We start from the raw sequence: 15,605 nt of genomic DNA on the forward strand, positions 1-15,605 counted from the left end.
GAGACAGGCAGTAGTGCCTAATCACTCCCCTCCCCACCAACCCCGCTGTCTCCTCTACCTCCCTCCCTTCTACTCGGCCTCCCCCTCCTCCGGGTGGTTGAAACTGACTTTCCAGAGGGAAGGAGAGGCAGGCTGAGGTGATGAATCTGCAGTGCTGAGGCTTGCCTCTCTGACCCCACTGCCTGGAAGACTTGGCTTGCTCCAGGGGTAATCCAGGGCACATACAGAGAAGCTGTGAGCTGTGTTTGCGTTTGGCTTTAAACCTCTGTGTGGTTTCACTTCTCATTTTTTACACATGGTGGCATGTTTGGATGATTTGCATTAAGCAGCTTTTTACATGAACTAATCCCCTGTGTTTCTGCAGCTCAGGTGGCATTGAACCTCTTAGTAGAGCAGCAAGTTGCATTGATGCATCATGGAAATTTGATACTAATTGCTAGTGTGTTGACCCACTGAGGGGCTGTGACTCACCACAGTAACCACCTTCTCCTCACTGTCAATACCTGCAGAGCATAGATTCACACTTACATATCTCACAAACACACATAAAAAGTGCTGACAGCTGCAGTTAAGTTGCCAAAGCGTAGCGCTATCTTGCAAAACCATTTCGCAATGCTCGCTCCTGCTTGCGCTCACTTGGTTGCGCCCGGGTCAAGCTGAGGCTGCCAAGGAGCAGTTCACAACTTCACACAAAACACATCTTTTCTCCACAATTCGCTCAGACACACACTGTTCTGTTCACTCCTTGGTATTACCATGCTTACAATGTAAGTACACTACCAATGTCCAAGGCTGTTGCTGATCTTGAGAAGACACAACAGTGATGTTCTCTGTCACAGGCGTGTAAAGGACCATGACAGGCTCTTTACCATAGCCAGAATGCATTTGTTGACTTGTTGGATTGTGAGTGTAGCAGCTGTCCCAGTGGACAAGGCTTCTGGGCTTTTCACAAGCAAGAGCTATGCCATTGTGGGAACTACAGATGAAGTCTGTTTTTCTTTCTCCCAACACATGCAACCACATACATACATACATGCATACATACATGCCCCACAAACAGGCTTGAGTAGCTTCCAGCCCACCTTACTATATTGTTTGTTTTTCTTTGCGACAGAAGTGCGGCCAGTGTCAGCTTACCCAAGGCATATCCTCTCTCCCTCCAGCCGAGGTAATTCCTTTTAAAGTGTTCACACAGTGCCAGGGTCAGAGGTGCACCCAAACAAGACATCTAATGTTCCACAAAGCTTTTACTCCTCCGTTCAGTTATAGTAGTCAATTCCTGACACAGCAAACTCACTTCACTGCAACCCAAATAATGGTAGCGTATTACTGAAAGCATCATGTAACCATAACAAAACTGTCAACTCTACAGAGACACGTTTTATTAACAGGGAAGGTGTTGGATTGTGAAATTACACTCATGTTTCTTTTACTTTTGTATTGCCAAAGTTCTTATTGAGTGTTAAAGTATACTCAGGTAGCATTCTGTGGTTATCCAAGTATAGATTTAAAACTGAAGAGGGATGTCAATCATTTACAACACACAGTGTTGTCTGTTTTAGACCTGAGTGAGTCGCTCTCTCTTTTACTTTCCCTCCCTGTTCATCAGGCCTGAAGGTCAGGGTTCAGTGGTTGACAGGAATGCTTGTGAGCATGCCCTGCTGGGTGGCATGCATGGAGGCATAGAAGGAGCATGAGTGGGAGGCTCGCTTTTATCTGATCGAAACCCTGCTGTTTGTTATAACTGGCGTGCCTGATGCTTCTGCTGACAGCACCTTATAAGGCATCCCATTCCACGCCCGCCACATACAGTATGCACACACAGGCTGTGCCACACAACTGACTCTTACAGAGGCCTCGCTCACTTTCTTTTCCAACGTGCCTCCCATGTTGGTATGGTGTGGATAGGGGTAGCTTGTGTTAGAACAGAAGGTGTTACATAAGGTTCAGGTTTTCGCTTCGTGTGTTTGTGTCAGCACTCCTTCAGTAGCGCGCTGTAATATATGCCAATGTTTGAGGGTGCGTGGCTGCCTGGCAGCTGTGCAAACACTGTTTGGGTGATCCAGGTTTCTCTTGATGTGGACTGTCAATGAATCGGGCCAAACAGAGCAAACCAGTTAGTTTTTCATCTGATGTGCGCAGTGTCAAACTGAGGACGATATGGTTTGCCCGATCCAAACTTGATTAGTCAGTCCAGTGTTCAAGGCGTCACCCATATGTCATTAGGTAGTGTTTGACCAGGCCATGTCTGCGCTTAGAGGACAACAGATACCAGCTTACTCAATGGGCCTCCCTGTGCTGGTAAGACTTGTCAACAGATTGGATGGATACTAGTAAAGTAGCTGTCTGTGAGTTTCCACAATGACCTTGTCTTTCCTTCTTTGCCGAGCTGATGAGTGATGCCACTGTGTTGCATCAAATGGGTTATCCCCCCGTTCAGTCTGCGTTTCATTCATTGCTCCTTCATTCAGCCCGTCATCTGCTGTGTTGCACGTATAAACATTAAACCATTATACTGCGTGGGTCCTATCATGGTGCTTCCCTGGTGACTACACGCCTTAATCTTTGCTTATGAAGCTTAGTCATAAAGTAAGGCGTGTTAGCACCAGATACAGCAGTCTACTAAATAGTAAGCATATGGTGGTGGTGGGGGGAGGTTGAGGAAGAGAGAAAGACCTTCCAAGGTGTGGTCAATATGATGGTGGTGCAAGTCTTAGCTATCCCAAAAGATCAAAATAATTATTGTGCAATCAGGCTTCTTGTTTTACTCACATTCCACAAAAAGCAGCACAACCAAAACAAAGGAAAACAAGTTCCTTGGCTGGGGAAATAAAGCATGGACAAGCTTTTTTTGTTACACACAACTCTTCAATCATTCACCCACCCACTCACACAATTCCTCCTCTAGTATTCCTCCCCCTCCTTTCCCTTTCTTCCTCTGTTTCCAATGTCTTTCTGTTGGCCACATGAGGACTCCTTGATGTGGTGTATAGTGAGTTCCTGGTGAGTGCACTTTGTCCCATCCCCACTCATTCCTTGCTTGTAATCCCTGAGTCATGGCACTAGACGCCTGCTGCACCACACACCACTGGCTGTCCAACTGTGTGTCTGCTTGGCTTGCTTACTGGTTTTTCGCTACTACACGCCTCTCCCTTCCCTACATTACCAGTCTGACTGTGAACCCTAACTGGCCTGACGGTGCCCCAAAATGGCTCCACAACCACCCACTCATCTCAACATCGTCTTGAGTGCTTTACAACTTTTTTTGTCATCTTGCTATGTAGCTGTTTCTGTTTTATGGTTCCACATTTAGGAGTTGTGTTTCCCATAATGGAATGGAAACTGGGCTAGTTTAGAAACACGCCTGCTTTGAGAATCAGTCCTCTGTCCTGAAAGGCAGGAGATGCGTTTCACCACGGATGTTCAGCTGTCCTCAACGAGGCCATGTCACTCATTTTGTTCAGTGTATGTTCCAGATTTTCTTCCCTTGTTTTCTCTTTTGTGTGTGTTTTCTGCACACCACCTGTTTTTGGAGTCAGCATGCATTGCATGCTGCTTTTGTAATCAGGTGAACAAATGGGGCACGGCCGCAGACTCTGTGTATAAGACCCACAGCATCATAGTGATACTGATTGGCTTGCCAAAGCAAAGAATGATAAAGAAGGGAGTGTTTGCGTGGGTGGCTGTGTCTGCTGTGTAGGTGCGACTCTGTGGTGCTCATGATGAGTTTAGCCTCAGTGACACATTCAAATGGGAGTCGCATGTGTTCTGGCAGCCACGGAGGAGGTCAAGGAATGAGACTCCAAGTTTTTAAGCTGCCTCTGGTGTTTAGCTACAAGAGTAAAAGCAGCTGGATTCCTTTGTCTGCCTAGCCTGACCTCCCTGGTATCTGTATTTTACATATTGAAATGAGTTGCCTTTATTGACCACATCTGCTGTCCACATATGTAGAACATAACGAGAACTTGACCTTGACAACATTTGGTTTCAAAAATCCTGTTGTGTTGGTGAAAAATAATCTTCTGGCTACACATAAATGCGCATGAGAGATGCTCTGTTTTCTGCCTAAAATGTGTTTGTTTTATGCAGTTAGCTACAACTAACAGTGATAAAGGTTGAGTCATTGAGCAGGAACTTTACAAGATATGGTCACTGCTTTCATCATGACCAGTCACACTGTCAAATGAAGCAGCACGATATGCCCTGAAGTCAAGTCATTCTTTTAAGGAATGAGTCAGTCTGTCTGTGCATGCTTTGTGTGTGTGTGTGTGTGCCTAAGCGCAAGAAAGAGATATGGAGAGAGAGATCGAGAAGTCGAGTTTACACATCTGCAATCATATGCGCATGTTTTGGAAAACTTCCATCTCTTATTGCAAAACTCTTGAGTTGTAACTTTCCAGTTATCAAATGTATATCTTTAAATCAGCCAATTCAGCCAAAGCTGAGGTGTTTCACATCGTCATGAAAAATAACACCCATATCTTAAATAAGATAAAGAAAGAGAGATGTGGCCAGCTGTTTGATCTTTTATGCTCCTATTAGCCATGGAGCCTACGCTGAGCTTAAAATAGAAGGGTAATTCATCATCTTGAGCTGAAACCATTTTGCCACTTAGACCACAAGTCATTTTTGGTCACATTAGAGGAAAACAAGAAAGCTGTGAGAAGCACATTAGTGATTGTAAAACAGAGGTGGAATGCAAGGCATGCAACATGAAAACACTGCGGTCTGCAGGGAATTTATTTATCAAGTATCCATCTGTCGCCCATAGCTTGCCTTCAAACAAGCAACAAGCTCTTATATATGTGTGATGTATAATTAAACCCAGCCACTACAACACTTAACGTGCATATGCATTGCACAAAAGAACGTCTGAGTCGCAAACAATTCCATTGATGTGTGTCTGTGTATTGTCCCACATAAATCATACATGCATCAGGAACCTGGTTGTGGAATGTATCAGTTTGTACTAAAAATGTTCTGTGGAAAAAAAATGCAACACAGAGAGTAAATTGTTTGTCTGATATGTCGTGTGTTTGGTTTAACGCCTAAACAGTCCCCCCAGAGCATCCCCTGTGTGTTTACAACAGAGGATGGAGCCTGGGAGGGCGGCTAGTCTTGGATACAGCAAGGCTAGCACCACCTGCACTCTCCAGTATAATGCTCGCCTGTCAGTTCCCTTTTCTCACCGCTATGCCTCGCACTGATGGATAAAACAAGACAGTCAAATCTGTTGATTATAAATATTTAACATATATGGAGATCGCAGCAAAACCTTCAAGTTGTGTGAGACCTGTCAGATCTTTGTTTGTGTAGTGCTCAGTGCATATTGGGTTTTAGCTTTTTCCCAATATTATTTGTCCTCCCAGTAATAGAGAACTTGGAGGTTGTGCAATGGGCTGTTGTGAGAAGTAAATTACTGTTGCTCAACCTCTAATACTTGAGGCATACCTAAAAACCAGACCTTTTCACACTGTTAAAGATCACAGAGCAACAAAGCTTGTAGGCAGTTAAACAAGCAATACAGTGCCAAACCCTGCTGAAAGCGCCCTGTCTCTGTTTCCCTCGTTCTCCTGGAAACGAAAGAATTTCCATCAAGCTTTTAGCAAAAATATGTTTAGCGTCTGTTGGCGATGGCGCGTATCATTTCAAGCTCAGAGATAATGTCATATCAAGCGCTGAGACTTTGGCATAAACAGTAGAGTTAATGCACTTTCAGATCATAAACTAATATGATTTCAGAGATGGGGGGGAGTGGAAGAAAGACAGCAAGGCAGCTATGGGGTATTAGTCTCACTTACAGTCTGCTTCAGTAGCCGGTATGTCTGTGGTGATGATGATCCTGGACAACTCTAGTTTCATGGCTATAGACAGATGTCAGCAGTAGTGGCCTCTGCCCGTACAGCTGCTTTACACCACCACAGGCTTCTGCTTTAAGAGGGCAGCCAGAAGCCAGTGGTGGAGACCTAAGAATAAAACTAGTGTTTCAGCATTGTTGTCCATGATGGTGGGATGGTCCTGGGTCTCTTTAGGTTAACACTGTCCTGAGCTGAGCACGCTTGGGTCTAGGTCTGGTCTGGCTTCTTGGCTTGAGCCTGGCCTACACATCTATTCCTGGTCCTTGGCATTGAGATGGAAATCTAAATAGCGGAGCGGCTGGCTGAACAAGCGGCCCTCTCAAAACCAGACTGCCACCCCGTCCTCCTCCTCTTTCTCCAGTGCAGCCCTCAGCCGCCACTTTATCACCCTGTGCTGCTGAATGGGCCCCCTTCATGTTGGTCGGGTTTATGACCCTGCGTTCTCAGACCAGGGGTCCAGATATGGATCTCCATCAAAGGGCCCTCTCAGATACCACTGTCACCTCTGGTCTAATGTGGGCAGACTGGTCTGCCTTAAAGAGCCGATTATAAGCTCTTGGAAAGTAGCCAAGACCGCCTCTCTTTTCCCGCACACCATGTCATGACCCCGCTGATATGTACCTGTATGCATGTAAGGATATTCAGGAAGGGTACGGTGGTGGTTCTGACCCATACCTGAACCCACAACTCACCTCACTTCCCACAGGAAGTGGCAACTTAGCCACAGGAAATTGACTCTTTTTCAGACTTAAAAAAAGCCCACCAGACACTCAGTAGGTACAGAAGGGCATATATTTTGAGACATGACTTACCACATGCTTTGACATGTTCATGAATAAATGACTATTTGACCCTAACATATTTAGAGTTTTAAAAAACCCAGCTTTGAATAGCCTTTTTTTTTTCACAGCCGATCCTCTTTTCCTTTCACCAATACACACCCACTCATTGGATAAACTCTATAGGGCTATTTATAGCTCAATCGCATGATAGAAAGCATATTGTCCCTTATTTGTTGGGTCTGGTTGCCTGCTTTGCTTGTATCATTGCATCATTCTGAGTGGAGGCAGCAGTCCAGGCTTTATGAATGAACTGAGTCTCCGCCAGAGGCTGGGATATGGCACAGATCCCACTGTGATGTCACTCCAGAGACAAGGAGAAGAGAGGGAGCTTTATGAGACCTCCCATTCATTCATCTGTCTCTCTCTCTCTTTCCCCACTGTGGCCCACCCCCGTTTCTCTTGTCTGTGGAGGACTTCATAATTCAGGCTGGTGACCGCCGCCCCCCCCCCCTGCCCACACTCAGTCACCCCTCACCCATCCGGAGATACTCCCCTGCTATTTTCCCCCAGCCCTGTCCTGCCCTGCCCAGCCCCTGCCAGTTCCAGTCCCGTACACTTTGGAAAAATCCCAATTTCACGCCCACGCTCTGGCGCACAGGCGAAGAAGACTGCTAATTTAGTTCATGTGTGTGTATGTGTGTTTATATGGGTGTCAGTTTAACTGCCTAAGGAGCCAAACAGACCCTCCGTCTAAGGTTGGGATGGGGCTCGGTCACAAGGGCAGGGCCGTGAAGGTGCACAGTCTGTCAGTGAGAATCCCTGGGGGAAAATATCACCGTCACGCTCAGCAGCCTGTCCATTACTCATACCATGGCAAGATGGGGGTGGCTAATCAATACCTTTTACTGTACATCCAGACTAAACATCAGCCTCAATTCATCAGTGATTCTTAGAATAGATTGACTTATTTATTTCTACATGATTAGGAGCAATTGGTTTCATTTTATACTTTTCACTCCAGACGCTCTTTTTTTTTTTACTCTTACTCTTATAGTTCTTCTTAGTGAAACGTGAATGCCATAAGGTTGCTAGTGATTTACACCCACTCCCACATTTTGTGAGCTAAGTGGCTGGGACTCATTTTGCGGACAGGCCCACGCCGTCTAATGTGGAAAGTGATGACTTGTGGATGCTCTAACTCTCAGTACCTACTGACCATTCTGTATCTAATGGGACTCGCAAGCATTGAAATCCTATCAGGACTCCATCATTTACTAAAGATTGTCTAGATCCAAGCTCGCCTCTCTTGCTAATGGATGCACGCTGTACATTAGTGCTGCCGCAGATAACTTTCATATGGATCATTCACCATGGAGACTGCTCTATTATCATTGCACTTTTAGGTCTCTTGTTTGCCTCGCTGTGTCCTCTGCTTTACGTTTTTTAAGATCGCAATTCAATTCACAAAAGCAATGCAATGAAAAAAGTCAAATGTTTTGTTCAAAGTGCAGTTTGTCTTTGTAGAAACCGTTCACCATAGTGTTCATCCTGTTTTATCTTTCATCTTGGTTTTTGTCTTGTTTTTTATTGCTGCTGGTCTCTGAGTGTTATAATTTTGTTGTATGCCTACAATGACATCTAAACTGTTACAGTCCAAACTTAGAAGACATTTGTTGTTCTTTGAATTGCAGCAAGACAGTAAACAGAAATCCCACTTCAAGCTCATTTAGACAGGGGAAACAAGTCATTCAAAATAAAAACAAAAGAAATCACACAGTTTTGCAGTTCACATTTTAATTTGCTCTATAATCATGGTTGACATATTTCTCTCTTTAGAGCGCCTAATGGTAGTTCTCATGCACTATGTTGTTGAGTGTCTTTGATGGAGGATTTAGTGCTCAAGTGGGTTCAAGTCTGTGTGGGCAAATACAGGCTGGGGCTGGGTTGATAAAAGCCATGGAGAGGGAGGGGCGTAAATGGTTCGAAAGTGCAGACAAACTCCACTCGATCCAGCTTAAATAAACTAGCACATTTCGCCCCTTGCCTTGTCATCAAAGCGTAGACGGTCTGAGCCTCAGTCCCGTCTCAGTTTGCAGGCTTTAGCAACATGTATGTTTTTACACTTCCATCACCGCTTGAAAGAAAAATGAGCTCAGCAGAGGCCTAGTCTACAGCCTGGCTGTCAGGGTTAACTTGTACACAAAGACACTCAGGTCTTTCTCTCATTGTGAAACTGCAGTTTATTTTGGTGTGTGAGCTGTGTCTGACACTACTTTAACTGAGGTCTTATGTGGGACTGTAAAACAGTGTTTTATTTTCAACTCCTCTACCTTGCTTTTACTTCTGACTTGAATGAATGACTTTGTGTTTGTTCACCAGTGTAGCAGACAGCAATATATTATTATAGGCCTAATTGAATCACATGAAGAGGCAACAATCTCTTGTCTGTCCTCCGTCTTGGGTCTATTGCTAGGTTTCTTTCTCTAGGGAGAGAAAATAGAGGGGAAGAAAGAGACAGAAAAAAGAAACTGGGAGACCTAATTTTACAAACAGCCAGACAGACATTGGTTGCATGGGCGAAGGAGGGACAGCTGCTGTGCATTCCAGACGAGGTCGAGACGTCAGCGAGTGGTGAAAACAAGCGTGAACTGTATGTTGCCCCAGTGTACTGCTGGCAGATAAAACCACCAGCCAGAGGAGATGCCAGAACATCTGGGTTTGACGAATGGTGGTACTGTGAGAGGAGTGACACAAGTTTTCCTCATCACTAGTTTGCCTTCAAGCTCTTTGTCTTTTTTTTTACAATTTTAAATGATGTGCAATTGAGACAGACCATTTGGGTGAACTGAAGAGAGAGGCAAAAATCAAAGCCTGACGGAAGCCTCTGCTTTTTTTTTTTGTGCACCATAACCTGTTAAATCCTCAAGATGCCCTGTTGTGGTCTGTTGACGTTTTTCCTGACGCACTATATACCCTCAGGTTGATTAGACAAGATAATACTATTATGTCATACTGCGGACTCCAGCAGATCATGATCTATGTCTGTCTTTATTGTGCAAATGAGTGTGGGTGCTTTGCAGACTGAATAAAAAAGGCATGTGAGTTAATTGGAACTCTACAGGGCCTTTTTGTGTCTATTTACAACTCATTTGTTGAATCTTGGTCAGTTAAGTCTTTAGCAGTCTATTCTAGTTTTAGCGGCCTGGGGGTCTTTCCCCGTCTCCCCTCATCATCTCTCCTGCTTTGCCCCCTTATCCGATACTTCTGCAGCCTGGTCAATCTAATTAGATGAGTGCGAGTCATCAGGCACTGTTTAAAGCCATCAAAGGGAGCTCTGTTCCATGCTGGGTGCCCACTGGCTGTGAGCAGAGAACAGTAAGCCTAGTGTGTGACTGAAACCCTCGGGACAGCCCACCCCCAACTCTCCTAGCCACCCGTCAGTAGCCACGGTGACATCATCACCTCACCCCTCGACCCATGACCTCTCAGAAAGTTTGACCCCACACTTGGTCCAGTGACAGTAGGTCCACTGTGGGGGCAACATGGTAGGAGGGCTTGCAGGGGTCATGGTGTCACTGATGGGCACCAGGCGCTGCTCTCCCACCCGGAATATGTGGGTAGGAGAGAGGTTAGTGTTTGTAGTATTTGCAAATAAACTTGTGTGTTTATTTTGATGCAGAGTGCCAGATGAGTGGAATTTGCCTTAAGACCTAGCTTGTAATGCCAGAAACTGTATTAAAAAAATGGCTTTAGGACATTTCCTGAGTTCACCATGCACTAAATTCCGTTTATAAAATGCAATTATTTCCACTATCTGCTTTTCAGCCTACTGCAACACGTGTTATTGAGCAAAAAATAGTCGACATGCAGTCTTACCTCTTACCTTTTTAAGCAGTTCAGATCCGACGGTGTGACAGCTCTTGTTTAAATAGATTGGCTCTGAGTCTGTCTAGACGGGATGTAATTGTTGAGCCATGTTGTTGATCACGGTCAGATACAACTGTGTTGATTTTGTTTGTGTGTGAGGGTACATGTTTGTGTGGCTGTGCGGATGATCTAGCTGAACCACATTCACAAGTCTCTTTCCCACCCTCTTCTCTGTCTCAATTCAATTTTCCATTCAGTAAGCTTTATCAGCATGAAATACAATACAGGATGCATCGTCATAGCTGGGTTTGTCGATAATAATTAAAGCAGTATATAATATTAGCATATAGGTAATTGCAATGAAATAGATATTGATATTACTCATAATAATATTACAATTAATGTTTCTTTGTAATTTGTGTTTTGCAGATCCGGAGTGTGGAGATGTCCCCCTGCTAACTCCAGGAAGTAAAGAGATGATGTCCCAGGCTCTGAAGGCCACCTTCAGTGGCTTCACAAAGGAACAGCAGCGGCTCGGTATTCCCAAAGGTAAGACTGTCAGCTGCTTGTATTATTAGTCCCTGTTAACATTTTCATTGGGGAAATGAAATCTTATCACTAAAGCATGAGCCCTCAAAACCACCTCAACGTGTCACACGTCAGCCGTCTGCATTCGTTAGATCACTTCACATCATAGCCTGCTTTAGATCATTCAGTGAAGGCATCTCTTAGAAGTATTCGCTGAAAACCAGGAGACACCCAGTTATTCCAGCCTTACATTACATACATTTCAGTCTGAGCAGACTGACTGACTGCAGCCTCCAGAGAATGTAGACACAGAGACAGACAGTAAAATAATGAGTTAGTTTCCTAAATGGAGGCTGACCACAGAGCCTCTTCATGCTGTTTGGAAACAGCATGACTTTCAGTATAGTGTCTATGTAATCATACTATATCTGCAAAGTGCAAACGATGGTTTTGGCTTGTCATTACTGCTGCTGTTTACATCCACCGCTGCCTCCCTGTTTGTTGTTGATTGACTTGTTATGGGTAGATATATTTACCACAGAGGTGGTGTGTTGGTGTAGTTGGCAGCATAACCAAAGAGCTCACTGAAAACAATACAGAATGTGTTGCAGTTAAGTGCTATAACTACAATCTGCGTTGGAATGTCAGGTTGAGATGAATGTTTGAATCAGTTTGTGTGTATACAGTCTGAATGCATGTCTACTATAGTAGTAATAGTTTGTCAATTACTTTGACAAACTATAAATACTGTATATAATCAGTGAATATAACAATCGTGATGCTCTTCAGATCCCAGGCAGTGGACAGAAAACCATGTTGCTGAGTGGCTAACGTGGACAGTGAACGAGTTCAGTCTGAAGAATGTTGACTTTGACAAATTCTGCATGAATGGAGCCACCCTGTGTGCAATGGGGAAGGATCGCTTCCTGGACTTAGCACCTGACTTTGTGGGTGACATCCTTTGGGAACATTTAGAAATGCTTCAGAAAGGTAAGGCCAAGAAGACAAGTTAATATACTGATTTTCTGATTGGCATTGGTGTGCATTGTAAGATGCATTATAAGACAGAGACTGGAGGCTTAGAGACTTTTTTTATCTCACATACAGTATGTGAGAAAAACCCATACCACACAAGGTGATATGGGTGCTTGCACCAATTTAGGACACTGTGTTGCATTTGCTATAGTAACAGGAGCCAAACAGGAAGACACAATTTAGCTCAGGTCATTAATTTTTGATAATGCTGGATGCAGTTACACGATACATGAAATCAATGACGAGGTCACTGACGCTCCTTCTCTATCTATTTTTCATGAAGAGGATACAAAGCATTACCCCATCAATGGACTGACCTCCAACTTCCAGGAATCACGTTATACCTCAGACTACTTTGTCAGTAAGTATTCATACTAATAGTCAATCAGTGTGATGTGTAATACCATAAGACATGTGCCTAAAATATGAATGGAAATGGTAGAAGAGGAGTGGTTTAGTGTTATGAATAAAATACTTTAGTGTTAGATAAAGGTATATTTTATCATTGTACAATATTGTAGTGTTTGGATATGCTGTATATCCCAGTAAAAAGCATGTAGCTATAGGTATATATTGACCACATTTCATAGGAAATAATGACAATCAATCACTGTTTAGCTAAAGTTAGGCACATATAATCAATAAACCTGCCTCAAATGTACAAGATTTATCCTATGCACTCAGAGCTGTGCTTTGTTATGGACTATTCTCACACTAAGCATTTGGGCAGCAGTTTAACACAAGAGGGATAATGACTCCACTCTCTTAAGATTGATCTTCATCTTCTTGCTTTGCTCCTGACTATCCTCCTCTGCTTTTTCGTTTCCCTTTGTGTCTCCAGGCTACGGTGTTGAGCATGCTCAGTGTGTCCCTCCTTCTGAATACTCAGAGCCCGGCTTCATCACAGAGTCTTACCAGACACTTCATCCCATCAGCTCAGAGGAATTGCTGACGCTCAAGTATGAGAGCGAATACCCTGCTGTCATTCTACGGGACACGCCCCTCAACCCGCTGCAGGGGGACTACTTCACTGTCAAGCAGGAGGTGGTATCCCCTGACAACATGTGTGTGGGACGCCTCAGCAGAGGTGAGGGACAGTAGACGTGAGGAATATAGCAGAGATTTAAGCACAGCATAGGATTAGTCTGGAGAAGCACTGCAGTGAAGAATGTGCTGCGTTTCTGTTGTAATCAACAGTTTGTTGGATTGTTTCATAAATGTGTCCTCATGTGCGTGCATGTGTGAGTGCATGTGAATGTTAAGTGTTTGTGTGGGTGTCTGTGTGCGTGTGATTGTGCTGAAGCTACCAGAATCTCGTCATGCCACACCAGTGTTCATGTATTAGAAGAGAAGAAAAGCAGGCCCTCTGGTTGGTTTGTGGTTCAAACAAACCCATCTCGTACACTCTAGACTGGGTTGGGGAAAAAAAGATTATTGTTTTTGTCAGAGTGATACACGAACCAAAGCCACAACATGTTCTCTTGCCGCCTGTCCTTTATGTAAAGCAGTTGAAGTGGTGTAACCTTCAAGAATTTTTTTTTTCTCTCCTTTCCTCGACTCAACTTTCTGGGTAAGGAGATATAGGTGTCATCCTCAGTTAGCAAGCGTGGGGTTTTCTCACGAAACTGTTTGCTTTCCTGAATGCGCAGGCTTGTTTTCTCTCCCAGTGATAGTTTGCAGAGGAATTAGCAGCATGGTTTACATTTATAGCCATAAAGCCAGGATTTACTTCTCACAAATCCCCAGCTGTATAAATGAATAGCATGTACGCTACACAAGCCTCCTCCCAGCGCTTTAAGCATTTGCCTGCAAGGTATGAGGTCCAATCCCCATGCATGACACATACCAAGCTTCTGAGCGTTGCGTTGTGCTCTCCCAACGTGGGAAAGTATTTTGTAGCACAACTGGTATCCACATGTGGCTTCAATTTCTGCTGTTGGAAGATTTCAGCATCAATCGAGGCGCTGCATTATCTGTCATTTGATAATGACTCACCATTGAAAGACTGCTCTTATCTTTCCCAAGGTCAAAAATAGCATGGCAATTTGTGTGATTGTCTTCCATTTAAAATCAAATCCAAATGGTGGTTGTAAAAGGGAAATGAGGTGTGAAATGGGGAGAGATGTGGCACCGTGCAGAACAATTTAGCTAAGTGAGAATGAACATTTACTGCTAAGGTGTTGTTTATATTGCTTTCGTAAATATTGCTCCTTCGTCAAATGCTACAGAAAACTCACAATAACAGTTAGCATTCTTATGCATTGATTGATCACTTTTTTTTTCTTTTTTTTTTTAAGAGGAAAAGGATAGTAAGAAAGTCATACATACTGCAAATCCATGCTTTATTTAAGTGAGAGTTTTCAAAATGTGAAATGCTAAAATTTACGGTTTGCTCTTAATAACTTTATTTCTCTTTCTCTCTCTCTCTCTCTCTCTCTTGCCATTTCCCGCTATCCTTCCCTCACAGGTAAGCTTGGTGGGCAAGACTCCTTTGAGAGCATCGAGAGCTTTGAGAGCTGTGACCGATTGACCCAGTCGTGGAGCAGCCAGTCTTCATTTAGCAGCCTGCAACGGGTACCTTCATACGACAGCTTCGACTCAGAGGACTACCCCACTGCCTTGCATGGCCACAAGCCCAAGGGCACTTTTAAAGACTATGTGAGGGAGCGCTCGGACCTCAGCAAGGATAAACCCGTAATCCCAGCAGCAGCACTGGCAGGATACACAGGTAAGAAGTCTTGAGGTCATAGTTTATACATTATAATTTTGTATAGTCCTACCTCGGACAGGGCTGCAGACCTTTTTTCACAGCAGACGTTTTTAAAATGTCAAAGCAAAGAAAGTTCATGGGAACCAATAACGGTAATCTTAGCCCCGTTCCATTTTGGTGTGCCAGTAAGATAGCCAGCTTGCACAATCCCAGGGCCATGATATTGCTACACCTAAAACAAATCCACACATTGATTTTAATAGTTATACAATGTAAAAAAAAAAGAACTACATTATTGATTTATTATAGTAATATTACATACATGTAAGGTTAAACACGATATAGTTGTATTGTATTCGTGATTAAGATTATTGATAGTGTCTGCAAGCCATCAATAGACTTCTAGTGTTAAGATCCTGTGTGTTCACATTCACTTTTGTATATTCTGAAAAAAAATCTGTCTTGAAAATCTCCTAGGCTACAGAATTCCTTTTAGTAACCATAAAGACTAAAAAAGTAAGTAAAAGGTTAGTATACAAGGAAAAAATAGATACAAACTAGTATTTTCTTTTTTCTTTTTTTTTTTTTTAGGTGAGATTTTGTCAAGAAGTGCCTGCCATCAGTTCTATAGGGAATTAAATGCTGTGCAGCTATAACACACTTGTTGATGCTTTGCAAAAGTCCTAGACGTGGGGAGCCTTAATGCACCGCTTTTAGACCAAAAGAAAAAAGAAATAACACCTTTTACTCTGGCAGCCCGAGTCATGCACATTACAGGAAACAGAATAGATTTTGCTCATACCTTCTTCTTCTTCTACTTATTCT

General features: G+C 43.6%; 1 protein-coding gene across 6 annotated transcripts in view; it reads left to right on the forward strand.

Annotated features, from left to right (window-relative positions):
* The window catches only part of ets1 (v-ets avian erythroblastosis virus E26 oncogene homolog 1), a 37,851-nt gene that overhangs the window by 15,177 nt on the left and 7,069 nt on the right, over positions 1-15,605 (forward strand). For 3 of the 6 annotated variants that reach the window (XM_035679947.1, XM_035679946.1, XM_035679949.1), the window contains 5 exons: positions 10,937-11,056; positions 11,825-12,025; positions 12,354-12,431; positions 12,912-13,157; positions 14,538-14,798. In XM_035679947.1, the coding sequence (XP_035535840.1) occupies positions 10,937-11,056; positions 11,825-12,025; positions 12,354-12,431; positions 12,912-13,157; positions 14,538-14,798 (906 nt within the window). Of the gene's footprint in view, positions 1-1,114; positions 1,169-10,936; positions 11,057-11,824; positions 12,026-12,353; positions 12,432-12,911; positions 13,158-14,537; positions 14,799-15,605 lie in introns of all 6 variants that reach the window. The other 3 variants (XM_035679950.1, XM_035679951.1, XM_035679948.1) reach the window with 2 other exon arrangements.

This window comes from Morone saxatilis, unplaced genomic scaffold (assembly GCF_004916995.1).
Source record: "Morone saxatilis isolate NCDOM2014 unplaced genomic scaffold, NCSU_SB_2.0 Contig8, whole genome shotgun sequence".
Taxonomy (NCBI): domain Eukaryota; kingdom Metazoa; phylum Chordata; class Actinopteri; family Moronidae; genus Morone; species Morone saxatilis.